Source organism: Neolamprologus brichardi, chromosome 16 (genome assembly GCF_056152115.1).
Source record: "Neolamprologus brichardi isolate AB-2024 chromosome 16, ASM5615211v1, whole genome shotgun sequence".
Taxonomy (NCBI): Eukaryota; Metazoa; Chordata; class Actinopteri; order Cichliformes; family Cichlidae; genus Neolamprologus; species Neolamprologus brichardi.
Genome location: NC_142119.1, coordinates 31,945,162 through 31,972,128, shown reverse-complemented (window position 1 = coordinate 31,972,128; position 26,967 = coordinate 31,945,162). Strand labels below are relative to the sequence as shown.

Below are 26,967 nucleotides of genomic sequence, written 5' to 3'. Positions count from 1 at the left end.
AAACCTAATAACACTGCTGCTAACAATAACAATAACTTTATTTATAAAGCGTTTTCAAACAAAGTGCTGTACAGCGATTTGAAAATAAAGAGATAAATAAATGAAAGTGATACATAGCAACACAAGTTAAAAACATAATAAGAGTTAAAAACGATAAACATTTAAAAAACTAATAGGCAAAGAATTAAGACCTGTAGGATAGGCTGAACCAGTGTGTCTTCAACTTAGCTTTAAAACCCTCCACAGAGCAGCCTGCCTAATATCTTGAGGGCGGTTGTTCCACAAAAATGGGGCACAAAAAGAAAAAGCTCCCCAACTGTCTTTTTTCTGGCTCTAGGAACCTTTGGAAGGCCAGAGTCCTGAGATCGGAGCGCACGAGATGAAACATAAAGGTGCAAAAGATCAGAGAGGTATGAAGGTGCCAAACCAGTGAAAGCCTCGTAGGAGCAGCAGGACCTCAGAATCTGCTCGAATGTGCTCAAATTTTCCAGTTTTAGTTAAAATGCAAGCAGCTGCATTTTGCGCCATCTGTCAACCTCTAAAACTTTTCTTTGGTAGCTCAGAAAGGAGCTGCACATTCATGTATTATTTTTAGAAGGCGGTTACTTTTTCACACAAAACCAGGTAATTCACTCAGTTTACATTTTGTGATGAGCTGAAATATTTTTATTACGTACAGCGCAAAGATGACATTACTGAAATGAGCTGAAAGTACCTTGGCCCATGTCTTGCGAGAAACTTCTCTCTTCTCAATCTGATAGTGTGTCACTGGACTTCCTCCATCGTGTTCAGGTGCCTCCCACATCAAGTGGACATGGTGACGGGTCACTTCAGCCACTTTGAAGTCCTTCGGGGCACTGGGGCATGCTGGGAAAATAAGATGAAAAAGACTTCCATCAGTTTTCTTCTTTTGGGTTTGTTTCTAGATGATTTGGGGGTAACAGGCGTCTCTGCACCACAATAAAATGAGCTGTCTATTAAAATAACCACCATCATTGCTAAACTTGATCACATGGTCATGAGTTCTTACCGATGACGTTGACATCAATATCTCCAGAGACAGAGGATACGTCGTTCTCCAGCTGCAGGGTGTAGATGCCTTTGTCTGGACGAACACTAGGAGATATCGTCAGTTCCGTGTACGTAGGCTTTGTCACCATGGAGACACGCTCATCTGCTGGGGTCAGCTCCTTCTCGCCAAAGCTCCACTTGGCCACAGGGGTTGGGTATCCAGTAATGGGAACTCTAATTGTTAGAGGCTGAGGAACAATCACCTCCAGGCCTTTCCTGAAGCCACTCAGATCAAAGGTTGGACCAACTGCAAAGAGAGAAACATTTGGTTGTGAAAGCACACTGCCATCCAGTGCACTACTTGGATTTATAAAGAAGTGGTTGGTTGAGTTTATGCTTGTTGCACGCACCATGAGGATCATCGGCAAGCAGTGGTCCCAGCTGCTCGGCTGGATCGGAGACACCAGCGGCATTCTCAGCGCAAACTCTGTAGAGGTACTTCTGACCAGGTTTTAGTCCAGACACCTGAAGAAAACAACAAAACAATCCAGACCAGGAAGAAAAATGTAACTGCGCTGAGGTTAAATCAGAATAAAGGCAGACTCTTCAGGTTAGCTGCATACCCGGTAGGAGAGGTCAGGACACAGTCTGGCGTTGCAGCGGAGCCACTTGTCAGAGCCGTCCTCACATTTCTCAATGATGTATCCTGTAATCATGCTGCCACCGTTGTTTATGGGCGTCTCCCAGGTCAACGTGACTGCCGTCTTGATTTGGTCACTAAAGTTCAGGTTCAGAGGTGGGCTCGGCCTCTCTGTGGGCACAAGACATGAGCAAAATCAGACTGTTTGATATTTCTACACAGGATTTAGATAGAAACATTGAAAGTGAGCTCACCGATGGGATCCATGATCTTGACGGGGTTGGTGGCAGCACTGGGCCTGCCGATGCCAGCCTTGTTCTCTGCTCGGACTCTAAAGATGTACTCCTTGTACTCCACCACGTCGTTCAGCATAGCCAAGCGGTCGTCGGCAGCACAGACTAAGGCTGCCTCCCACTTAACAGATGTTCTGTCACGGAGCTCAATCACATAAGCAGTGATCTCAGAGCCACCGTCAAACTTGGGGGGCTCCCAAGTGATGGTGGCACCAAACTTGTTCACTGACTGTACTGCAACATTTTCAGGAGCATCTGGAACATCTAAAGTTAGGAAACAAAAATGTGACGGACATGATTAGGACGAGTGTGGAGATGGGGTTAGGATTAGTGGAGCGGGGATCTCGGGGTGTGGCTTACCAAACTTGTTTTTGGCCTGGACGGCATCTTCGGTTGCAACAGTGGGTCCGCTGCCAACCCTGTTTCGAGCACAGACTCTGAAGAGGTAAAAGGATTCCTTCTGCAGGCCACTGACGCAGTACTCTGGAGTGTCAGCACGGTCTGTAGCCACAGTCCAGGTCTTGCGCTTCACATCCCGTCTTTCTACAACATAGGCGATAATCTTGCTGCCACCGTCATTCTCAGGTTCCTCCCATGCCAAACTGACCTCGCCATCAACAGTGTCAACCACTCTCAGGTTCTTGATGGGTCCCGGTACATCTGGAAAACCACCAGGACAACACTCAGAAACTCTGGTGATATCCTCAGACAGAGGACTGAGCAGTTATCTGATCACATGACTCTAATTTACCCTCCAGACTCACCAATCACATCCAGGTTGATAAAGGCTTCACCCTCACCATGCTTGTTCTTAATTACCACCTTGTACCGGCCCTGGTCCTCCTTGGCAGGGCTCTTCAGGCGGTACTCGGTCTTGTCCAAAGAGGTGTCAATATTCTGGACAGGAAGACTGGTGCCTTCAAAAAACCACTCGGCATCAGCACGAGGGTACGCGTCATAAGGCACAGTCATGACAAAGGGTTTACCGGCATCTGTCACCAGGTTCTGGTCGGTGGTTTTAATCTTTGGAACAGCTGCAGGAGAGACAGAGAAGAAATTTGTACTGTTTAATTCACCCTGCATAACACAGAGCAGTCCAGACTGGTGAATATTATCTTAAACTGCTTGTTATGCTTTGCATCTATAACTAATTTCCCAAAACAACTTGGATGCTTCATAAAGTGTGAAGAAAAGATTTGTTTGTTTACAACTTTCTAAAAGTCTGTTAAATCAGTGATTTCTTTAACATTTCTTGAAATGCGTTTCACTTCCTGTTTTCATGTGAAGTTGACTCACCTGCCAGCTCCAGCTTGGCCCGGGCATCCTTGTCTTTGGCCACGATCCTGTACTCTCCCTGATCTCTGGGTCTAATTTCACAGACCTGCAGTCTGTGGACTTTACCCTCGCTGATCATCTGGTATTTGTCTCCCTGGACAATGATCATGTTGTTCCTCATCCACTTCACCTCCACCCTGTCTTTGTTGAGCTCCACCTCAAACACGATGTCTGAACCTGGAGGTTCGAACACGTCCTGAGGTGGTCTGATGATTTCCACTGGGGTCTCTGCGGAACATAAAAACACATCTCACAAGAAGATTCGTCGAATAAATATTTGCTTTTGAAGACAAAAAGAAACAAACATCTCACCTTCAACAAAGAGCCTCGCTCTCGTCCTCCTCTCATCCACACCACAGGCGTATTCACACTCGTCATCAGGCCTGCACACCTTAATGATCAGTCTGCACGTCTTTCCTTCTTTTTCCATTTGATATCTGTAAAAACACAACAAACATCAGGAACTTGGTACAGTCATGTATATGATACTATAAGACTTAGATAACAGCATCAGTTGTGTAATTTTGCCTCAGTACACCACTGCACTTTATTTTAAATCAAAGGTAACAGAAGGTCCCAGAAGCTTCAGGCTTTTGTAATCCTCTGTCATGACCACGTGTCCCAAATTTTAACTTTCTGAATATTTTCTTGGTTGATTAGCATTTGATTTGTGTTCCTTTGGATCGAAACAACAGCAGACGCAGATCAGTCATACCTGGGGCCCGCTCGAATCTCTCGTCCTTCCCTGTACCACTTGACGGCAGCTTTCTCCTTGCTCAGCTTGCAAGTGAACTCTGCATCCTCGAACTCTGTAATGGTCTGGTCTTTGAGCTGTGCCGTGAAGTCTGTGGGTGCCTCGCTAATGATCAGCTCAGCTGCACATTTGTCATCTCCGACCACGGCCGTGTACTCGCCCTCGTCTTCCATGATGCAGTCCTTAATGGTCAGGCTGTGCTTCAGGCCATCGACTCTGTAGACGATGCGTTTGCTGAGTGTCACCTCCTGACCAGCCTTCAGCCACCTCACCGTCGCCCCGGGCCTGTTCACCTTACAGACGAAGCTGATGGTCTTCTTCTCCTGAGTCTCATTGTCCTCGATGGGCTCCAAGAACCTCAGTTTCTCCTCTGTGGAGGACCAAATGATTTCAGGGTGAACGTAAAGAAACAAAGGAGGACGTGCAACAAAGTCACTGAGCAAGAAACGGCTGCTTTAGATCAAACGTACTGACACCCTTGGAAGAAACAGAACTTCAGTTATTCTGAATTCTTCAGATGACAGTGAATCATTTGAATTTCACAGATTTTCAGCTTTCTTTGCTTTATAACAAAGCTGACACATCCATCTGTCTTTCAGAGTCACGTCTGCGATTACTGAGAACAGGTTTAGGACACTGACCTGCCAAAAAGATGCTATAATATTAAACATAATGGAGACAGCTGTTGTATGAACTCCTAAATATGTTTCAACATTACTGTGAGCCATATACAGATAATAAAATGAGGCTGTGTGTACAGTAGAGTCACAAGAACAACTAAAAAAGCACTCAGCACTCAGGAAACTGGCCCTGGTTTCATTAAAGAGTCAAATCCAGCCTGTAACTTCACTCAAATACTGTTACTGCCCACTTACCTGCCACTTTAGCGCTGGCAGTGCACTTGGCGAGCTCTCCTCTGTGATTGGTCAGGCTGACGGTATAGACGGCCTCATCAGCCTTCTGGGCGTCTCTGATCCTCAGAGAGAAGACGTTGTCCCTTTGAGCCATCATGTACTTGCTGCTCTCAAAAATGGTCTCCTCATTCTTCAGCCACTTGGCCTTCGCTCCTTCCGTGTTGGTCTCGCAGTTAAACACGATCTCGCCTCCCTCCTTCACCTCGGTGTCTTTGATCGGAGTTATGATCCTCAGTTTTTCTAAAATAGAATTCAAACTTAATAAAACCAACCCTGCATTCTGAAATCTGTAATAAGATATGACAATAAGACAATAAGTGTCTTACCGATCACCAGCAGATCTGCCATGGCTTTAACAGTGCCAATGTGTGCAGTGTAGCCTCCCTCATCCTTCAGCTCACAGCTTTTCACAATAAGAGCTCTTCGTTTTCCTTCACTGATGATGCCGTACTTGTCTCCAGCTTCTATCTCTTTGTCTCCTCTGAACCATTTTACTTCGTAGGTGTCTTTAGAGACAGAGCAGGAGAACTCTGCCTTCTCGCCCTCCACCACTTCCTGGTTCTGAGGCCGGGCGATGAACTCAGCTGCCAGCTCTGCAAAGGAGAAGAAGACGGAGTTAAGGTTTGGTGGATTAGTGGATTTCTCCAAGTTCTTTGTTTTGCTCTTCAGGTTGCTTTAGAAATCATTACAAAGAAAATACTCTAGAAAGATAAGGACTCGGGTAGGTAATTGGTGACTTCAGTTTCTTCTATAAAATCAAAAAGTAAGCGACGTTTTTTACCGTTGAGTTTGAGCATGGCGGATGTCCTGATGGTGGGACTCAACCTGCAGTTGTAATCACCAGCGTCCTCCATCCTCAGGTCCCGGATGATCAGGATCCTCTTGCGTCCGTCCGTCTGTTGTTCGTAGCGACCTCCCTCTGGGAGCTCCTCGTCCCCTCGATACCAGGTAACCTCAGCGCCGGCCTTCGACACTTCACAGATCATCTTCACGGTGTTCGTCTCTGTTCCCTCCACGTTGGACAGGTTCTTTGTAAACCTGGCTGCCTCCTCTGAAGGAAACACGAGCACCAGGAGTTCATTTACAGAGAAATATCCATCTATTAAGTCAAGCCTAAAATCGTATGTTTATAGTTTTTACAAGAATATTTCTTCAGCAGACAAATTTCCTGCAGTGGTTAGAAAGCTGAACATCACCAGTGAACGATGTTTTATTTTCCAGCAGAACAAACATCTGTGGCTGACATGAATAAAAACGTCACTTTTTTTCTGATTGGAAGAAATTCAACATGAATCAAACACATGAAATAGATCAGGGGTAGGCAACTCCAGGCCTCGAGCGCTGGTGTCCTGCAGGTTTTAGATCGCACCCTGGGTTAACACACCTGAATCACATGGTTAGTTCATTACCAGGCCTCTGGAGAACGTCAAGAAATGCTGAGGAGTCATTTAGCCCTTTAAATCAGCTGTGATGGATCAAGGACACATCTAAAACCTGCAGGACACCGGCACTCGAGGCCTGGAGTTGCCTACCCCTGAAATAGATGAATAATGTTCCTCACCGATGACGGTGAGTATGCCAGAGGTCTTGGAGGTTCTCGCGTCACATTCGTACTCGGCTTCGTCATCAAACGCAGACTTGTGGATGATAAGGATTCTCTGGACTCCCTTGGCGATGATCTCGTACTTCTTTCCTTTCCTGATCTCGCCACCGTCCTTGAACCAGCGAACCTTGAAAAATGACAACACAAGGGTTAGTCGAGAGCGTGAGAGCGGTTTCAGTCTGACCGACAGGACAGCAGCGTTTTCATCCTGCTGAGCTCACCTTGGCAGACTCACGAGAAACCTCACATTCAAACCTGGCAGACTCCTTCTCTCTGACCTCAACATCCTGCAGAGGCTTTGTAAACTCAACATACGGAGCTGTGAATGGAAAAGACCGCAGCATGAGCACAGTTATGCTTTACACTATGATCCAGATTCATATTTTAGACTATTTTAATGTTCAGCTGGAGGTGTGACAACAGATTTGAAAGCCTGGTTAAGGTCCTTACGTGTAACTTCCAGGAAACAAGAAGTCTTGAAGTCTTTGGCATCACACGTGTACAACTTGGCATCTTCAGGAGAGCAGTCGTGAATGATCAGAGCTCTCTTGCGTCCGTCCACGATGGTGTCGTACTTCTTGGTCTTCCTGAGCTCCTGTCCCTCCTTGAACCATCGTACCTCAGCAGTCTCACGGGAAACCTCACACTCCAGAGTGGCCGTGGCTTCCTCCTCCACCGTCTGATCCTCCAGAGGCTTTGTGAACTCAACCGGTGGCTCTAAAGGTACAGAGACAGACGTGGTTAACAGGTGATAACCGCAGCCTCCTGTTAGAAATGCTTTGTCCTCGATCCTCGGAGCCCGGTCTGAGCGAGTGCCGTACCTCTGACGATAAGCTGAGCCTGAGTCTGGAAGTCCTTGGCAGTAAGTTTGACCTCGCCGGCCTCCGACAGGTTCACGTCTCGGACGGTCAAAGTGTGAACTCGGCCCGCCACCCGAGTCTTCACCTGCAGAAACCGAAAACAAACCGACCGTTACACTTACACACAAACACGAGCTGAACGCGTTACCATGGACACAGATACAGGACGGTCGCTTAAATAATCATTATATATAATAATTACACTTATTCTGGTTCGTTTGTTAACAGGCGGCGAGTCTGAGTGATGACTGAATAACTCTGAGTGTCAAACTGATGAAATCAGGGAAAAATACCATTTTTATTTTTTATTGTCCACAAACTTCCAGCCTTGATTCACTTTGAGAAACTACATCATAATAAAATATTTAAGAATTTTCTGCAGATGTGTTTTAATAAATGAGTGAAAAACTTTGGTCATATCAACAGAATAAATTTCGCTTTACTAATTTATTATTCAGCTGATCAAGAAGCAGAAAGAGAAGAACTGCTCTCTTTCACACACAGGCAGGTTTCTATCACTGGGCTGCTTTTTCCACTTTTACCTCATTTTCTCCAGCAATGAATTAAACTCCTTTGTGTTTTTAAATAAAACTCATTTGTGATGTTTAATTCATAATTAAGCTTTATTAATTCATTATTTGGGTTCAGACACTCACCTGCTGAAAAACACTGTTCAAAAATATCCAAAAATTTAAAATTCTGAAAAAACGTCATAATTAATAAATAATAATAATAATAATAATAACAATAGTTTGTGGGGATAGGTTAATTGATGAATCCAAATTGCCCATAGGTGTGAATGTGGGAGTGAATGGTTGTCTGTCCCTGTGTGTCGGCGCTGTGACAGACTGGCGACCTGTCCAGGGTGTACCCCGCCTCTCACCCTATGACCGCTGGGATAGGCTCCAGCGCCCCCGTGACAAGCGGAAGCGAATGGATGGATGGAATAATAATCATAATTGTTTTATTTAACAAAGCGCCTTTTGAAACACTCAAGGACACTGTACACAAGCAATAACAACAACAAACATAACAATTTACAAGATAATAAGGATAAAATGTTGAACAAATAGATAAAATAAATTAAAGTAGCAGGATGGAAAAGTTTATGTGGAAGTTTGAGTCTGGACTTAAAAAGAGGGAGGGAAGTGATGTTTCTTATCTCAGGAGGAAGGGATGCAGAGCAGCAGAAAGCCCTGCACCCCACGGTGGCTAGCCGGGGGGAAGGGATGGTGATCTGAACCAGAGCGGTATGAAGGCGAGAGATGATGGGTAGCCTTGAATTTGCACAAATGTATCTTGAAATTGATGCGGTATTTAACCAGAAGCCAGTGAAGCTGCTGCAGAGCAGGGCGATGTGGTGCATAGAAGGAGTACGATTTAAAGCTAGTGGAGTATGGGAGAGGCCGACGGAGGCTAGCCTACTGAGGAGAACTGAGTGAGAGATAGTATCAAAAGCAGCAGTGAGATCGAGGAGAATAAGAATGGAGAGTAAACCAGAGTCAGCTGCCACGAGAAAATCATTGAGTATTTTTATTAGTTTCAGTTCTGTGGGAGGAACGAAAACCAGACTGGATCTGTTCATACAGATTATTATTAGTGAAGTATGAGTGACGTTGTGTGGCGACTGTCTTTTCAAGAAGTTTTGATAGAAATGGTCAATTGGAGACGGAAATTATCAAAATTGCTGGGATCTAACCCTGTTTTTTTTTCAGTATTGGGGTGATCACCGCAGCTTTGAAGGCAGCAGGAACAGATCCAGTGGTAAGTGAGGAGCAGATGAGAGCAGATATGAGGGGAAGCAGAGCTTTTGACTTACAGATGAGATCTGAGATATCAGTGACAGAGGGAAGCTGGAAAACAGAAAAACTGTGTAATGGGAGAGGAAGGAAGAGCTACAGGCAACTTCAGACGGCAGGACTTGGTGTATTTTGAGGATTTTCTCAGAGAAAAATAACATTAGAGAGTCGCAAAAGGATGATGAGTAAAGGTGAGCAGGGAGAGGATCTGGTGCTCTAAAAGTTAAACAGTGAAAACAGCATCTTAGAGGAACCTTCGTTCGAACAAATAAAGGTTTAGTTTGACTGATACATTCCTTATAATGCAAAACATGATTATTAATTCAAGCACATATGTTTAGAAACTACCAGGAACACAAAATGATCTCGACCTGCTGAGAAACGTTTGTTTATTTAATGGAGATGAAAGAATCTGAGGTCTTTGTGCAGATAAGGTGACACTCGAGGGTCAGAGTTACAGATAAGAGCCGCATGTTTATCTCCCAGATATTTTTAGCTGCAGCCTCTGCAGACACAGAGAAACATCAAACATCACAAAGACAACTTGTCCTCATCTGCAAAACAAAACTCGTGTCTTTTCTTCATAATCCAAACTGGGATTCAGATTTTGAAATTCTTTTAAAACTCAGCATTGTTGCTCAGAGAGGAACGAATCAGAGCCTGGCGACCGTAAACGTGTCCTGATGACGATTGTTTAAAATCAGATGTGTGACAGACTCAGTGCAGGTCTGTTTGTGCTGTTTCTACTAAAAGGTCCCATCTCACATTAAAAAAGGTTTGTATGCTCAGATTTTCTAACCAAAGAGAAAAGTTAAAGTTTCCAAATCTGGAGTGAAAATGTTAAAAATGTGAGAACAGAAATACAAAACATATAAGCTTTCTTATCACAAAGACAGTATTTCATTAGATGCTGTCTGTGTGATTACAACAGAAACTATAAAATCATTTTTGCACCGACTCGGTTTTTTGCAGGAAATTGCTAAAATTCTCAAGGCTTAATAAAAGTAACGCTCTGTTATTTTTTTGTGTTTTACTGGATCCACACTAACTTTCTGTATTTCTGTTGTCCCATTTCTTTTCCTTCCTCTTTTGGGGTGAAGTAGAAGTTTTATGAGTGAGAGAAACATTTTGTTAAAAAGGAGGAAAAGCTCTGTGAGGGGTTTCTCCGGTGTGGAGTTACAGGAGAGGCGGGCGCTGCTGTGGTCAGACTCACCCGGTCGCTGGCCTCCATCCTCTGCCCTCCCAGGAACCACTCCACCGCGATGCCCTCGTACGACAGCTCGCACTCAAAGATGGCCGTCTCTCCAGCCGTCACCGTCACGTCCTTCAGAGAATGGACCAGCGTGATGGACCGAGCTGAGGGTAAAGACATGGTTAGCTCCTTCAACAAATGAAGATCCTGTGGTCTGGTTCGTGTTTCAGGTTTCTGCTCCTCCAATCAGAGAGCAGCCTGCCTTCAGAAAAAGACTGAAGTGGTGAAAATAACCACAGGCCCTGATTGGCTGAACACTTACAGAGACATAAGACACCCGTGTGTGACAGAAACCAGGGCTGCTGCTTGTGCGTGCTTCAGCCAAACGGCACGGAGCTTCCTCCGTTTCAGAGACGTTTTGTCCATCGTTTAAAAAATGAGGGCTAAAATGACCTCTGACCTTTGACTCTGAGCTGGGCGCTGGATCTGGCGTTGGCTGCAGAGAAGTCAACGGGTCCTGCCATGTCCATGCAGACGTTGTAGAGGATCAGCAGGTGTCTGGTTCCTTCCTCCTTAATCTCAACATCCTGAGGTAAACACGAGCACATGAAAGTCAGCTGAACGCATCTTTGTGGCGATGAATATGAAACCGACTGCCAGGTGCGTCACTGCAGACTCACAGCTGACTGATGAAGAGCTTCTCCCTTCAGCTTCCAGTTTCCATGGACATCCTCCTCAGAAATCTCCGTCTCAAACTTGGCTGTTTCTGTCTCTGTGACCTCCACACTGTACAGCGGACGGACAACTTTGATGTCCCGCTCTGCAAAAGGACAGAAATCACTATAAAAACCAGCAACATCTTCACCCGTGGAGTGCCTGTTTGTTAAAGCAGTCAAATTTAACTTCGCTAATGATGAGGCTCTAATCTACAAAGCTGAGGATCCACCAAGAAACCCGACCGGTGCTTCTCTCCAACATTTCTACAGAGAGGGGACAATAAATGCTGACAAACCTCTGACAGCCGGGTGACCTCTGTGCTTATCAGAACAAAACATCGTTTATGTTCACATCAAAGGTCAAAGGTCACATCAAAGGTCTTCAGACAGCTGAACTGTAACTAACAAAGCACATATGCAGATACGATGGCTACAGATGCCAAATAATCCGTTTATTACCGTCTCAGCTCATTACCAAACACTTTGGTTTCTGCTTGTCTGTTTGTCAGGTCAAAGGTCAGACTGATTGTATTTACATGGACTTTTACCAACAGCTAAAAACTGAACATGTTCAGAGAATTTAGAGAAGCAGCATAAAGCATGAGAGCTGGGACAGATCCGTGGTTTACCTTCAATGTTGAGCTTAGCTGTGGTTTTGTCTGAGCCGCAGTCGCAGGTGTACTCTCCGATGTTGGCCTTCTCTGCCTTCCTCACCATCAGGATGCGCTTCTTGCCATCGGTGACAATGGCGATGTTCTTGGAGGGGGTGATCTCCTTCCCATCCTTAAACCATTTCACATCAGCTACAGCCTTGCTCAGCTCGCAGACCAGCTTCACCTCGTCCCTCTCCACTGCCGTGTAGTTCTGCAGCTTAGTGGTGAAGTAGGCGTCACCCTCTGTGTGGGGAAACATACTTTCATTATGAAAATCAGGCGTCAGAGAAGCGTGTCTGAATCAGTTTGACAGGATGAACTCTTGGATGTTGGTGGGTGTGGCTTGCTGTCACCTGTTCTGTTTGCGTTTGCTTTGTTTACACCTGTTTTCTTTTTCTTTGGTTTTTAAATCAGAATGAGTTGTGATTGTTTTCATGTTTGTTCTTTCTAAAGTCCTGTCATCTGCTCCTATGTTTTTATGTCATTTGTTTCAAATGTGCTTTAGAAAGGAGGCACTGACCGATGACAGTGAGCATGGCGGTCATGCTCTTGTCCATGGCCTCTACTTTGATCATGGACGTGTCATCGATGACGACTTCCTTGAAGGCCAGCGTGTGAACCTTCGCCTGTGCCGACATGTGAACAACTTTACTGGGATGAAGTCGGACGTCGTTCTTGTACCAGACCACCGGGATCTTGTCATGTGACAGCTCCACGCTGAATTCAGCTGTTTCACGCTCCTTTACTGTCACATCCTTGATTGCTTTGACAAACTCTAGACGAATACCTGCCGCAGGAAGACATCAGACATTGGCACATTTAACTTTGAGTAGAAGCAGAACACAGCAGATTTGTATTTGTGACTCACAAACAAACAAAAATGAGCACCAGCTCTGTGTTCAAAGTACAGATGGACCGATCCGATATTACGTATCGGTCCGATACTGACGTAAATTACTGGATCGGATATCGGAGAGAAATAAAAAATGTAATCCGATCCATTAAATATCAAAAAAGTCTACTCATAACCGTAGCACGTCGGAGCAGTGTGGTCACGTGATAGAGCGGCTGTGTGTATTTGTAGCCTCACTACCAAACCAGCATTTCATCTCCGAGGAAGTTTTCCCAGAGAGAAGTAAAGCAAGTGTGTAAGTTCATCTCTGAATGTCTGAACCAGCGGCTGAACAACAGCAGCACTATTAAGCTTGATAAGCTGTTGTTAGAATTTATTTAATATTACTTTCTACACCAGGATCTTTTTCTACGTAGCTGACGTAACTGTGCAGGGGCGGATCTAGCAAAGTTTAGCCAGGGGGGCCGATAGGGCATGAACAGGGAAAAAGGGGCACAAAGACATACTTTTCTTTCTTATTCTCATTTAAAATGTTGAGCTTTTAATAAATAATTATCTGACTCTTACACCCAAAGTTTTAATCTGATGTAAAATATATAGAAGTCTATTACTGTATATAGTAACTGTTAAGTCTAATATACCCTAGTAAGCTGTAGTACTTTTTCCTTTGGGAAGGTACCATCTGTGCAGTCTGCAATTCTGTTGAAGAAAGATGTTGAATCTATTTAATTATTCTTGAAAAATTATTTATTTCTGTGCTTTTTTTTCCCACACTGCATCAAATTAAAGTTGATTACGTCGATTAAGCATCATGAGGTGGAGCGTGGGTGGTTCCCTATTTTTTTTTTTTTTTGCTGGGAGTTTTAGAGCCCTATTAGTTAGGTTGCTTACTCTTTAAAATACCAGAATAGGGAGGATGGAGTAAGTTTAAGTTTATTAGATTGATCAGTTTTGCTGAACTATGAAATATTATGTATTTTTTACATACAGGTGTAACAGAATAGCTTTAGTGTTGTTATTTATTTAAACTTGAGTATGAACTTATACAAAAAGCAGCAAGATATTAAAAAACAGTTTTATTAATTAAAAAACACACTATATCGGATTCATATCGGTATCAGCCGATATCCACATTTATGATATCGGTATCGGACATGAAAAAGTGGTATCGTGCGTCTCTAGTTCAAAGTGAACCGAACCAGAAGAGGAAGCAGAGGAAAAAATCTGCCAAACTGAATTCATCTGGAGAAGATTCATCAAAAAGGTTTGGACAGAAGTGTTTATTTGGCAAATTTAAAACTATAATAATTTGATCTAAATGTGAACATATGATTATAATATGCCCTGACTCTGTGAAAGTTTCACTGGTGCCAAAGGAGTTTTAAAAAAATGAATAAAACCATGACGTTACCTTGTATAACCAGTTTGCCCGTCGTCCTCTTGTCCTCGGCCTCAAACATGTACTTTGCCTCGTCATCATAGGCGGCCGATCGGATCACCAGAACATACAAATTTCCCTCCTGGATCACCTCGTACTTTTCATCGCTCTGCAGCTCCTGTGAGCCTTTGAGCCAACGGAAAGTCTTTGGAGTTCTCGACACCTCAACCTCAAACCTCACATCATCCTTCTCATAGACCTGAACATCAGTCATGGGTGTGAGGAAGTTCAGCGGGAGCTCTGAAGAAAAACAATGAGAAAACTGGCATTTATCGTATATTTGCAAAAACTTAGCCTCTTAGTTGAATTTAGATAATCATAAGTAATTATCAGTATAGTTCATTTTTGAGGATTCCTCTCGTCATAACGAGCCCCAAACTGTGACAGTAACCAACACAGAGTAAAAAGTATTGACGTTTTTATATATGGTGTCTTTGTTCAGTGGAGATGAAGTCTGATGAGAAATCAGACCTGAGAAGGTGAAGCTCAGATGGAGGTTTGATTGAGCTGCTGTGGTCTCTCGCTGGCTTATTCTATGAGACGCTCTCATTTTTAGTTTCACATTTTTAGGTTACAATGATTTAAAATGTTTTTTATGAAATGTGATGAGGTCAGTGGGTTGGTTTACCTTTGACCTTGAGGTTAGCGGAGCACTTGGCGTTAGCAGCAGAGTACGCCACCTCGCCGGTCATGGACACTTTGCAGTTGTAGAGGATCAGCGTGTGCTTGCCTCCTTCCTCGATGATGTCCACATCCTGTTAAACAAAGACGTAAACGGTCACTGATAAACTGGCTTCATGTTATGGAGAGCGCTGCCAATGAGGCGCTGGTGATGAAGCAAAGCACTCACAGAGGACGGACTGAGCACCGCTCCATTCAGCTTCCACTGTCCGTGGACGTCGTCCTCAGAGATCTCCACTTCGAAACGAGCCGTTTCTCCATCAAACAACTCCACGCCATAAATTGGCCGAACAACTTTGATGTCGCGTGCTTTTGGGAAAAAGGGTCATGATATGAAAATGCAGTTTGTTTTGCTTCTGGAAGAAAGGACTTTTACAGCTAAACAACAAAAAATGGAAGAACTGGAAACTATCAGTTTCAGTTTGTTCCCTCGGATTTCTCATTTTATTCCAAAGTTCTTTTTAAATTTTGATTTAAAGAAAGTAAATCCATCAGTCTGTCCTCATAGACAGCCTCGGCGGCCTCGGTTAGTCGCTAGGGGAAAATGTGGATTCTGGTTGCCGAGTGATTTTGGGTCACGTTGCCATGGTTGCCAGCAGTGAGGCACAACTTTTAAATGCTCTTTGCATCTTTTTGAGGTTCTACTGCTGCTCAGTGAGTGTTTGCAGAGAAGCTGCTGTCTTTGATGTGAACTGCAGGCATCAATGTGTCATTCCCAGACCGGTGTGGAGATGTGCATTTCTTCCTAGAGACGTGAGGTTGCTACGGGGTTGACTAGGCTGACGAGGCCTGGACCTCCCTTTGGAGTCATGTTTCCTTGTGCAGTGAAAGGCTTGAACATTTAACGTTTTACGGGTTTATTTTGACCCAGCAACCTGTAAATCTTACAGCGGCTGTAACCTTAATTTATGATTTGACTGATTTTTATGTTTAAAAGAATTTAGGCAATCATGTCACCGAGCTTACCTTCAATATTGATGTTGGCTGACGTCTTGTCTGTTCCACAGTCACATACATATTTGCCTTTGTCGCTCAGTTCCACTTTCTTCAGGACCAGAGACCTGCGCGTGCCCTCTGACCTCATGATGACCATCTTGGAGGCGATGATTTCCTTCTCTTCGTGGTACCAAAGCACCGGAACGTCTTTGCTGAGTTCACAGTCCAGGGTCACCTCTTCTTTCTCGGTGGCTGAGTAATCCTGTAGCTTCACCACAAAGATGGGGTCACCCTCTGGGGCAGACAGGAAGTTTTGGTTTAATACAAATAATTTGTAGATTTTCATAATTTTTCTCTGTGAAGAGCAGTCTTGTAATGCATTATACAATATGAAAATGCAAAAAGTGAGTCATGTAAGTCCCGCTACTGTGAAACAGAAGTGAAAAGGAAACGAGGGAGCGCAGTTACCTACGACCGTCAGTTTGGCCATGGAGTAAACGCCTTTAGCCTCTGCCTTAATTTGGCAGGTATCATCTAGACTCAGTGTCCTCATTTCTAGAGTGTGTCTCTTTCCTTCCACGTGAATGAGAACCGTTCGGCTCACGTGGATTTTGACTTCGTTTCGGTACCAGACCACTGGCACGTTCTCATGAGACAGCTCGAGATCAAAGCGTGCCGTGTTACCTTCTTTGACCGTTTGGTCCTGAAGCGGCTGCACAAAACTCAGCCTCATGCCTGGAATACATCGAGTCAGCGCAGACAGACATTGGCCACTGAATGAGCTCACAGAGGAAACATGAACAACATCAAGCGTGGCGCTTCTCTTTGCCACTTACCCTCCACCATCAGCTGAGCCGTTGATTTCTGACCCAACGCTTCGATCGTGTACTGAGCCTCATCATCAAACTCACAGCTGTTTATGATCAGCATGTGCTTCTTTCCGTCATCAATTATTTCATATTTAGGGCTTGGAGTGACAATCTCTGTCCCCCTGAACCATATGACCTTTGACACGTCCTTAGTGATGGTGCACTCAAACTTAGCCTGCTTCTTTTCAGGCACAGAAAGGTCCTTGAGCGGGTCAACAAAGCCCATTTCGATTTCTGAGAGGTGCGAGCGATTTGGCAATTAATAACAGAAACAAAGACACAACCACAGCTTCTCTTACCGTGTTTGCTCTGCAACACATCAGTTTTCCATGACCAACAAAATGCAGCAGGTTGCAACAGATGAAGTTTTGTCTTTGGTAAATCCGTACCTTTGACGGTGAGCATAGCGCTGGTGACGGCGTTCAGAGCCTGGTATGTCACTTCACCAGCCTGATCCAGCTGCACGTTTTTCAGTGTGAGGAAACGTTTTTTGCCTTCAGCTTTAATGTCACAGGTCTGCAAAACAAAGAGGCATGAGTGCTACGTCCCTATTCACATTTCTATAAACCCAAATCATGTAGGCTACTAAATTTACTACAGCACAGAAGTATATGATCTTCTCATTTGTGGTTTCGAGTGGCCTGAGCCCACGTTTAGCTGCTATCTCACTAGCTGGGCCCACGTCCTCATTTTAGGTTTGACAGCACATTAGTTGGTAAAGGTGACGCTTGGACATGAACTGAGCTGCGGTTTGGGGAAGGCCTCAAAGGGGCGACGGCTCCTGGCAGATCCCCGTGTAGTAAATAGAAGTGAAGACTTGAAAAGCGGAGGGAGGGTGGGGCACGTAAACGAGAAGGAACAGCTTGGTGACCTGGGGGAACCTATATAGATGAGAACTGGACGGAGCATGTTTGGAGGCGTGGTCCCGCTCCTGAAACTCATATATTTATCTCCAATAATTTACTCTGAGACATATCATTGTTAAATATCTTACCGGAGATCTAGTCAACACCTGGCCTTTCAGCTTCCATTCACCAACCACATCGTCCTCTGATATCTCAGAGTCAAAGTTGGCCTCTTCCTTCTCAACCACCTCCACACTGGAGAGTGGCTTCAGGATCTCAGCCTCACGCTCTGAAAGCACCCAAAGAAATTTAAAGTTAGAAATCTTTGCAATTGGAAAAGCGTGGTCCTCGTGCTTTCCCAACGTGGATACACCAACCTCCAAGTGTCAGTTTGGCTGTATATCTGCGATCCTCCACCTGGATGGTGTAGTCTGATACATCATCAGGCTGGCAGTTATTGATGCTGAGCGTCATGTCCTTTCCATCTTTAGTGATCTCGACCTTGTCAGAGGGAGGAAGCTCGTTTTCTCCTTTGAACCACTTCCAGTTGGGCGTGTCCTTGAACAGCTCACACTTGAAGGAGGCCTTTGCCTTTGGTTTCACATGCTGGTCTCTCAGAGGCTTCACCAGCCAGTCTTTGATCATTTCTGAGGAGGAAGGGTTCACATTATATTTGTTCCTACAGTGGAAAACTGCTCAACAAGACACACTCTTATGCCTCAGTCACACTAAAGAAATATGACAACAACTTCTGTGTAACTAGGGAAAATCTTTGGTTGACTGGATTGGTAGATTGGCTGCAAGAGAGCGTGAGTGTGCAGACTGACACCGTTCTATTGCAGCTTTATTGCCATCTTGATGCATCAAGGTCAGATTAAAGATGGCGAGGGGTTCTTTGCTAGAACAATGAGACTGCACACCGTCACAGTAATTTTGGTTGTGCCATGGTCTGTTTTCTCTGGTGCAGCATAAGGCAACTCAAACAGTGATCAACTTAGGGCTTAAATGGTGCATAAATACAAGCTCTACTGTTCATGGTAGCTGCCCTTCATATTGTTTTTTAACTGTTGGGGGACAGTTTCAGCCTGGGACCAATCCAGCTTGTAGGTTGACTCACCCTGAATGATGGACGGTACAATGACTGTATTTATCTTGTTTCATTGCTACCATGCTCTGCAGACTTCTTACCAATAATTTTGACGTTAGTTGTAGTCTTGACGTCCTCCTGTCCATCTACCTCACAGGTGTAGGCGCCGCCATCTTCATCGGTGGAGTTCTGGATGGTCACAGCATGCTGCATGCCAATTACATTAATGGCCACTTTTCCGGCCTTTGTTTTCAGAAGCTGACCGTTACGTTTCCAAATGACGTCCCGTTCTTTGTTCAGCTCACAGGTGAGGTACATTGGCTGACCCTTAATGCATGTTGTCTCTGGTTCCAGTTCCTTCAACCATTTCACAGGCAGCTCTGTGGGAAAAAGGGGATTAAAAGTGTTTTCATGAATGTCAAATAAGTTTTTAAAAATTGATGTTGGATTAAAACAATCGTTTACCTTCAACAATTAACTTGGCTGTGCATGTTATTTCCTTGCCCGCATTCTTAGCCACACACGTGTATTCTCCAGTGTCGGATAGTTGCACATCAATAATGTGCAACTTGCGATCTTTGCCATCAGATGTAAACTTGTGCTTGGGGCTCTCACGCAAGTTGCTGTCATCTTTCATCCATCCAGTGATGGCCGTGGAAGGTGAGACCTCGCACTCAAACACCGCGGAGGAGCCGATGGACTCAGCTTCCTGCAGCACAATGTCCTTAAGCTTCTTAATGAACTTCAGCTGGACAGGTTTGAGCTTGAATCCTCCAAATGGATCCTCGGGAGGTGATGGGCCTTTTCCACCTGGCTTTAGACCCCGGCCCCTGCCTCCATCACCAGGAGATGGAGTTTGTCTCGCTGCAACATCAGACACAAAAACTCCTCTTGTTGATTTAGATGTTGGGGCAAGTGACGAATTAGACAGCAGCTTACTTTGAAACTGTGAGCTACCTACTGTGACTTAAACGTCTTTAATAATAAATCAAATCAAATCAAATCAAAATTTATTTATATAGCACATATTAAAACAACAGTGTTGACCATAGTGCTTCACAGTCAGTAAAAGCATGAGACAGTTAAAACAAACAATAAAAGAGGACTACAAACAATAGGTAACAACACAACAAGCTAGACCAGCCAACAGAATCAAAAGCCAAAGTAAAAAAATAAGTTTTAAGACGTGATTTAAAAGACTGGATCAACTCGGCAGTACGAATATGAACAGGGAGGTTATTCCAGAGTCTGGGTGCCACGGATGCAACGGCCCGGTCACCTCTCGACTTCATTCGAGACCCAGGTTGTGCTAGGAGCCTGTGATTGGACAATCTAAGTGCTCCGTTGGGATTGTATGAGTGGAGGAGTTCAGAAAGATAGCTGGGCGCTAAATTATTCAGAATTTTAAAACAAAAGAATCTTAAAATCTATGCGATATTTAACAGGAAGCCAGTGTAGTTTGGCTAAAATTGGAGTTATGCGTTCATGGATTCTCGTACCTGTTAAAAGACGCGCAGCTGCATTCTGAATTAACTGAAGACGGCAAAGAGGAGTGTTGGAGGCCCGAGTAGAGGCAGTTACAGTAGTCCAGTCTGGATGTGATAAATGCGTGGATAAGCTTTTCAAGGTCCTTTAAAGGAAGGAACGGCTTTGCTTTGGAAATCTGACGCAACTGGTAAAAGCTGTTTTTTACCACAGTGGAGACCTGTTTCTGAAGATTAAAAGAGCCATCCAGGAACACTCAGAGGTTCCTTACAGTGGGCGAGAGATGGCTAGCGAGAGGGCCTAGGGCATCAGCTAACTGGTCTAGCGGAGTGTGACTACCAAAGACTATGATTTCGGTCTTATTCTCGTTCAATGTAAGAAAATTATGTGATAACCAAATTTTAACTTCATGCAAACAGTTGAACAGAGGTTGCAAAGAAGCAGTCACATCGGATTTCAAAGGTGTATAAATCTGGATATCATCGGCATAACAGTGAAAGGAGATGTTGTATTTTCTAAAAATTAATCCCAACGGCAACATGTACAAAGAGAAAAGAGCAGGACCGAGCACGGACCCTTGAGGCACACCACAGTAAATAGAGGCAGAAGCCGAGGAGTGTTGCCCCATAGCAGCAGAGAACGACCTCTCTGAGAGATAGGATTTAAACCAAGATAAAACCGTACCTTTGAGACCAACAACATGATGGTAAGCACAAAAAATAAGATTCTGCCTAAAACCGATGCAGAATAAACATATTCGACACAAACAACGAATCCCACAGGACAAAAAAGCTTTAGATTTATGCTCACGACGACACACAGACACAGCTGTCAGTCAGAAATGAGCTTTGAACTCAAAATTAAAATTGTAACATAAAATATATTTTTGGTTTTGTTCGAAAGACACACACAAAAAAACCAACTTTAGCTTTACAAGTGTGTATGAAGCAAATGAAAGTGCCGAATGGTTTGTGCTGATGAGATCTAATGTTAGTGAGCTCTCACCCCCAAATCCTCGACCTCGGCCTTTCGCCGGCTCTTCTGTTGGTTTTCCATCTGGACAAGAAAGAGTAGGACACGTTTTAAGCTTCACAGCTCATCCTAGTCTCCAACACAAACCAAGATAAAGATGTTAACAAAACTAACAGCCAAGATTCAAGATCGTATCCAGATCACAGCTGAACATCAAATTACACATATGTAAAAAAAATGTTCAGTGACGAGGATGAAGGTGAGATGGAAACTGAAAAACTGTTGCAGTGAATAATAAAAACAGTGATGAAGATGAGCATCGAATGACTGATGACACAACTGATGACAGATTTAAGATGATGACCACTTAAAAACATCACAAAGGATGGATGGACAATGAGCAGACAGACAAACAGATGAACAAATATATAATGTGATTAAAAACGTAAAATTGGATGTAGATTAGATGATTAGATGAATCGTCTGAAATGGGATGAGGCGATTCCAGAGTCATCAGCTGGACGAGTTCACCGGCCTTCACCTCACCTCTCTTGGCGCCGGGCATGCCTGGAGTCTCCAGCGCCCCATCCACCCCTTCACCTTCCCAGTCTTCCGGTGGAACCAGCTCCCAGTCCCAGACCTCCTCATCTTCGTCGGCTACCATTTTTTCACCCTCCTCTTCACATACCTCCTCCTCTGGCTGGGTTGTCACCCGCTTCATCTCCACAGCTCCAGGAGAGATCTCCTTCACCAGAGGGATCCGCCCTTTAACAGGCCTTTCGGGTTCTGAGGGCCCCTCTGGTGAGGGCTTCTTGGGCACCTTTTTGAGGGTCACAGATTCAGTGGAGTCTTTTGGCGAAACAGTCTTGGGAATCCTTTTGACTTTTTCACCACTTGGCTTCTTCTCGATGGGAATTTGCTCCACTTCATTTGGCTTTATTTTCTCTATCTTGGGTGATGGGGTCTTTTTTAGTTCAACCTTCTTCAGCTGCTCAATAGGTTTGAGGGGCTTTTCCTCTTCAGGCGTATCTTTACTTATCTTGGCTTTGGGTGAAGGAGTCTTTTTGATTTCTGGACTTTTCTTCAGGATATCGGTTTGTTTTTGAGGACTCGGTCTCTCTTCTTCTTTCTGACCTGGAGGACTGGGCTTCTCAGCTGGTTTCTCCTTCTCCTGAGGTGTTTTGTTGTCTTTTTTAGGCGTTACAGTCTTTTCAGCTTTCTTAAGTTGATCCTTCGGCTCTTTAGTTGCTTGACTGGGTACCTTTGTGTCCAAAGGCTTCTTCTTCTCTTCTGATGCTTTTTCTGGCTTTTCTTCAGGCTTGGTGATTTTAGTGAATGGTTTCAACACAACCTGCTCTTTCTCTTTATCAGGTGTAGAAATAATTTTAGGTTTTCTGCGGAGCTTTTCGGCCGCTGTAGTTTCTACATCTTTGGGTACTTGATCAACCTTTTTCTTATGTGGGATTTCCTTTTGGTCTTTGTTGATATGTGGAGATGCGTTGTCATTCATCAGTGGAGCATCATCATCATCTTTCTGGTGTTTTACAGCAGCGGCAGGTTGATCTCTTTGTGGCAGCTCACCTCTCATGTAAGGACTCCGCTCAGTATCTGTTTTTGCCTCAGCTTCTGTCTCAGCCTTTGGAGGTTCAGCTGCTTCTTGTTTTTGAGGTTTCTGAAATGGCTTCAGTGTAACTACTTCCTGGTCCTCGTCCTTCTTTGGTAATTTTTTTATTTTCTTTTTATTTAAATCTGACTCAGGTTCATCTTCTTTTGGTGCTTTTGGGGCTCTTACCCATCTTGATTTCTCATCTTCTGCCTCCAGTTTTTCAGGTTCCTCTGCAAAGCTGAGTTCAGATGTCTCTTCAGCTGCTGTGAAAACTCGTTCCTTTCTCTCAACTGTTACTAACTCTCGATCCTCTCTGTCACGAAGTTTCTGGACTGTTAATTCTGCATCATAATGCCTTGTCACTTCAACTTTATGAGTTATGACTTCCTTTTCAGGCTCCTTTGGTTTAGGTGGCACCTTTTTTAGTTTGATTGCTTGTAATTCAGCATCTTGTTTCCCAAATGTTTCAAATGGTTTTAGTTTCACTGATTCGTTTTGCTCATCTGCTTTTGGCAATTTAGTTATTTTCTTCTTTGCGACGTGCGGCTCCTCCGGTGCCTCGTCTTTCTGAGGTTTTAAGGTTCTTGTCCATTTGCCAGGTTCTGGTTTTTGCACAACTGTAAGGCTTTCCATTTCCTCAAAATGGCTTAACTCAATAGTTTCCTCATCTGCAGTGAATACTCGTTCAGTTCTACCAAGTGTGATTATCTCTCGATCGTCTCTGTCATGAAGCCCATGAACTGCTAGCTCTGGATCGTGATGCCTCGTCACTTCTGCCTTATGAGTTACGACTTGTTTCTCTGGCTCTGGAGGTTTCACTGGAACCTTCTTCAGCTTAATGACCTCTGGTTCTGGTTCTTTCTCTTTCGGTATTCTGGTGAACCTACTCTTCAGCTTAGGTGATTCGGGTGTTTTTGCCTCCTGAACAGGAATCTTACCCTTTTGCTTAAGAGACGGCACTGTGGTTTGGGCAGCAAATGCACCTTTTATAATATCACCATAATAACACAGAAAATAATAAAATATTTTCTACAGTATAGAACAGAATCACACTTACACATGTAGATGAAACAAAAATGTCCTAAAAGGCTACAAAAACTTGAAGCAGGTTGTGCTTTGTTTCTTTGAAATAAAAAGGTTAATAATTTGCATACCTTTTGTTGGTCCAGGTGCTGACACTGGTTCCTTGTCTGCAAAAATTATATAAAATCATTATAAGTACAAACAGTGCAAACAGAGTTAGACAAAAGGCTCAGTCAAAGCCAAAGATGGTTCATTTGTTTGAGGCATGCAGCTGTTTTCGGGGTTGTTTTACTGTTTTGAACTTTCAGCAGAATACTTTGCAGAAACAGAGACAGTGAGCTTTAAGAAGAAGCAGGAAGTTCATCAGCTGTTTATGATGCACCCAGATGTTTAAACATCCTTTAAAAGGTTATTTGGTTTCATTCAGCAAATTGTGTTAATATTAAAGAAGTGAATTGGATCAAAGTGTGGAAGTGGATTGTTGTGTATAGAAACAGACCAACAGATGTAAACAGGCAACACATTTTAAAAGAAAAGGTAAATATGTTTGGTATGAAGATTGAAGCTGTGCCATTAAAAATGCTTCAAAGTAGAAGACAAACATAAGAGAGGAGCATACATGAAAGAACAGATGTTACCTTCAGGCGGCGAGATTTTCCTGGCTGGTGCAGGAGCTTCCTTCTCCAATGATGCAACTTCAGCTACAAGAATGCCAACATGATTAAATCACTGGCAAAGATCCGGTCAACAAGCAACAACCAACTGACAAACAGATGAACGAAACGTATAAAACTACAGAATTCACTGTTGTTAAGACCCAACAGATTTCTCAAAGGCAGGACAAACAGAACAGTCAGTAAGATTAATGATAAACAGTAGAAACTACCTGCGGGGGGAACTCTCTCTGCTGTTGGCTTGGTTGTTGGTGGAGGTACCTTCTTTTCCTCAGGAGGAGGCACTTAGAAGTACAAAATATCAACGGTTACGACCAAGAGAGAAAACGGGAAAGTACCAACAAATTGGAACAGACAGAGAACAATATAAAGATGTTAAGATGGAAGAAAAGTTTACATGGGCAACAAAGATAACAGCAAAATAACTCAAACAGAAACAGAATAAGACAACATGGAGAATTTTTATAATAACAAACAGAGGTATAACAGAAGTACCTGCAGGAGGAGCAACTTTGGCTGCAGGAGCAGCAGGAGCCGAAGGCTTTGGAGCTGGAGCAGATGGTTTCTTTTCCTCTGAAGGAAATAATAATAGAAGATGCCAAGATCATGACCAAGATTGCCATATGGTCAATAGAGACACCAGAGAGGACTAACAGCAGTCAGCCAGTGAAGTTAAAGCAAACATGAGGCGATTGTCACCCACCAAATGAAACCAAACAAAAAGACAACATTTACAACAATAACAAAAGTGAGCGAAGAAACTACCTGCAGGAGGAGCAACTTTCTGTACAGGAGCAGGGGGAGCAGGAGGTGAAGGCTTTGATGCTGGTGCAGATGGTTTCTTCTCCTCTCGGGGAGATACTTTAAGAATACAAGATGCCAAGGTCACGACAAACTGACACACAGTAAGTACATAAAACAAAAAATAAACATGGAAATCTGAAGATGACTTAGACAGAAAGGACAAACAAATAGAGGTGAAGGTTAGAAAAAGTTTGGCCCATTAAGATTCAGCAAAGATGAGGAACAAACTGAACAGGCTACCTGCAGGGGGAGCCCCCTTCTGCTCACGAGGAGGAGTAGGTGAAGGCTTTGGTGCTGGTAGAGATGTTTTCTTCTCCTCAGGAGGAGGCACTTTAGGAATACAAGATGTCAAGGTCACAACCGAGACAGCAGCACAGTCAGCCAAGACTAGACACAGATATTTCAGGCACATTTCTGCAAACATCATAAACAGGCTGAAACAGCGACAGAGATAAAGATGTGGATGAAAGCTGAAGAATGAAGATGATGAATGAAAACAAAATCCCAGCAGTAAAAGAGGTTAACAGACCAAGACTGCCTCAAATCGCCATTAAAAAGATCAGTTTAATATAGACTGAGGTTTTCTTGTTAACCACGATGAGTACAAGACATTAGTGAAAGTAAAGTTTAAGAGAGGCGATCGTGGCGATCGTGAGCCTGTGTGGCTCAAATACCTGTATCAAGAGCCTGTTGGTCAGTCTTCTGTGTTGGCTTCTTTGCTTTCTTGTCATCTGCTCTTGTTGGTGTAGCTTTAGTTGCAGAGTTGTTTGCTTCCTCAGAAACTCTCAAAGATGGAGAGATTTGCTGAACTTGAGATGTTTTTACTGGAGCAGGCACAGAAGGAATAGGTTTCTTGACAGGAGTGTCTTCTTCAAGGGACAGATCTTCTATTAGGCCAAAAACTGCCTCAGAGAGAGTAGGGGAGCTGTGTTTGGTTGGCAGAACAGACTTCTTTGCTGGAGAAATGTCTTCCTCCGAACAGCGTCTCTCCTCGGGTGAAGGAATCTGATCTGTAACAAAACGTGATCCATCCCTACTTTGTTTAATCGATGCATCTTCCGATAGAAGACTTGGCTTGTCCAGAGGTAGAATATCTTCATCACATACATTTATGGAAGTTTTAGGAGTTTTCACCATGTCTTGACTTGACGATACCATTGTAGGAGAAACTGCTGCAGGGTGAGAAAGAGTGGTTTGGGGGACATCTGCTTTACCTTCAACAGACCCATCTTGCTTCAAACAAATTACTTCTGTAAGAGCTCTGGGCTTCTTTGATGTGGTGACCTTTTTAGACTTAAGTTCCTCTATTGCAGAGTCTTGAATTTCTTCATGATATAATGATTTAGTAACTCTTGTCTGTAAATATGCAGTAGGAAGGTCAGCCTCTTTGGCCTGCTCTTTCTTCTTGTAAGCCTCTTTTTCTGATGTAACACCAACATCAGGAGAAGAAACCTTTTTCTGCAAAAGATGAGATATTTCAGGTGGAGGTGCGACATCTTGTTCTGCAGGAGAATGGGCAGACCCCTTTAGAGTTGGAGAAGCAGACCACAGAGACATTTCTTTCTCTATTTTCTCAGGTTTGTAAGGTCCAGTCCACTCCAGTTGTTCAGCCTCATAATCTGTTTTTGATTGCTCTATAATCTCTACCTGACGATCTTCTCTGTATGATACAGAAACCACCGCCTTTGTCTTTTCAATTTGTTCCATTATCTCAGTTTTCAAAATGGTTTCTTCTCTTGCAGTTGACTCGTTGACTCCTTCTTCACATGTGTCGACTTCCTGTTTCCTGTAGCCAGCTTCTGTGAGGGAAATCCTTTCTTCAACACCTTTTTCTGCAGGACACTCCTTTCTGCCTTCAACCTCAGCTGTTGGCTTCAGATGAGTCTTCAGAGGAACTGGGATAAATTTTAAGATATTACCCAAG

The 26,967-nt window shown here is 43.8% G+C and overlaps 1 protein-coding gene across 3 annotated transcripts in view; it reads right to left on the bottom strand.

Annotated features, from left to right (window-relative positions):
• LOC102797270 (titin-like) overlaps positions 1-26,967 on the bottom strand; it is a 170,353-nt gene that overhangs the window by 85,928 nt on the left and 57,458 nt on the right. For 2 of the 3 annotated variants that reach the window (XM_087853003.1, XM_087853004.1), the window contains exons 90-129: positions 25,718-26,938; positions 25,284-25,373; positions 25,005-25,100; positions 24,735-24,812; positions 24,452-24,523; positions 24,204-24,266; positions 23,697-23,732; positions 21,483-23,501; positions 20,970-21,020; positions 18,945-19,343; positions 18,581-18,859; positions 17,770-18,039; positions 17,542-17,681; positions 16,937-17,063; positions 15,709-15,972; positions 14,912-15,051; positions 14,690-14,816; positions 14,035-14,301; positions 12,291-12,557; positions 11,747-12,013; positions 11,082-11,221; positions 10,862-10,988; positions 10,423-10,565; positions 7,372-7,495; positions 7,001-7,267; positions 6,772-6,869; positions 6,509-6,677; positions 5,729-5,998; positions 5,274-5,540; positions 4,909-5,187; positions 3,995-4,403; positions 3,592-3,716; positions 3,241-3,507; positions 2,709-2,978; positions 2,305-2,604; positions 1,906-2,208; positions 1,635-1,822; positions 1,422-1,536; positions 1,031-1,318; positions 716-867 (exon numbers count right to left, since the gene is read on the bottom strand). In XM_087853003.1, the coding sequence (XP_087709129.1) occupies positions 716-867; positions 1,031-1,318; positions 1,422-1,536; positions 1,635-1,822; positions 1,906-2,208; positions 2,305-2,604; positions 2,709-2,978; positions 3,241-3,507; positions 3,592-3,716; positions 3,995-4,403; positions 4,909-5,187; positions 5,274-5,540; positions 5,729-5,998; positions 6,509-6,677; positions 6,772-6,869; positions 7,001-7,267; positions 7,372-7,495; positions 10,423-10,565; positions 10,862-10,988; positions 11,082-11,221; positions 11,747-12,013; positions 12,291-12,557; positions 14,035-14,301; positions 14,690-14,816; positions 14,912-15,051; positions 15,709-15,972; positions 16,937-17,063; positions 17,542-17,681; positions 17,770-18,039; positions 18,581-18,859; positions 18,945-19,343; positions 20,970-21,020; positions 21,483-23,501; positions 23,697-23,732; positions 24,204-24,266; positions 24,452-24,523; positions 24,735-24,812; positions 25,005-25,100; positions 25,284-25,373; positions 25,718-26,938 (10,574 nt within the window). Of the gene's footprint in view, positions 1-715; positions 868-1,030; positions 1,319-1,421; positions 1,537-1,634; positions 1,823-1,905; positions 2,209-2,304; positions 2,605-2,708; positions 2,979-3,240; positions 3,508-3,591; positions 3,717-3,994; positions 4,404-4,908; positions 5,188-5,273; positions 5,541-5,728; positions 5,999-6,508; positions 6,678-6,771; positions 6,870-7,000; positions 7,268-7,371; positions 7,496-10,422; positions 10,566-10,861; positions 10,989-11,081; positions 11,222-11,746; positions 12,014-12,290; positions 12,558-14,034; positions 14,302-14,689; positions 14,817-14,911; positions 15,052-15,708; positions 15,973-16,146; positions 16,414-16,514; positions 16,782-16,936; positions 17,064-17,541; positions 17,682-17,769; positions 18,040-18,580; positions 18,860-18,944; positions 19,344-20,969; positions 21,021-21,482; positions 23,502-23,696; positions 23,733-24,203; positions 24,267-24,451; positions 24,524-24,734; positions 24,813-25,004; positions 25,101-25,283; positions 25,374-25,717; positions 26,939-26,967 lie in introns of all 3 variants that reach the window. The other variant, XM_087853005.1, reaches the window with a different exon arrangement.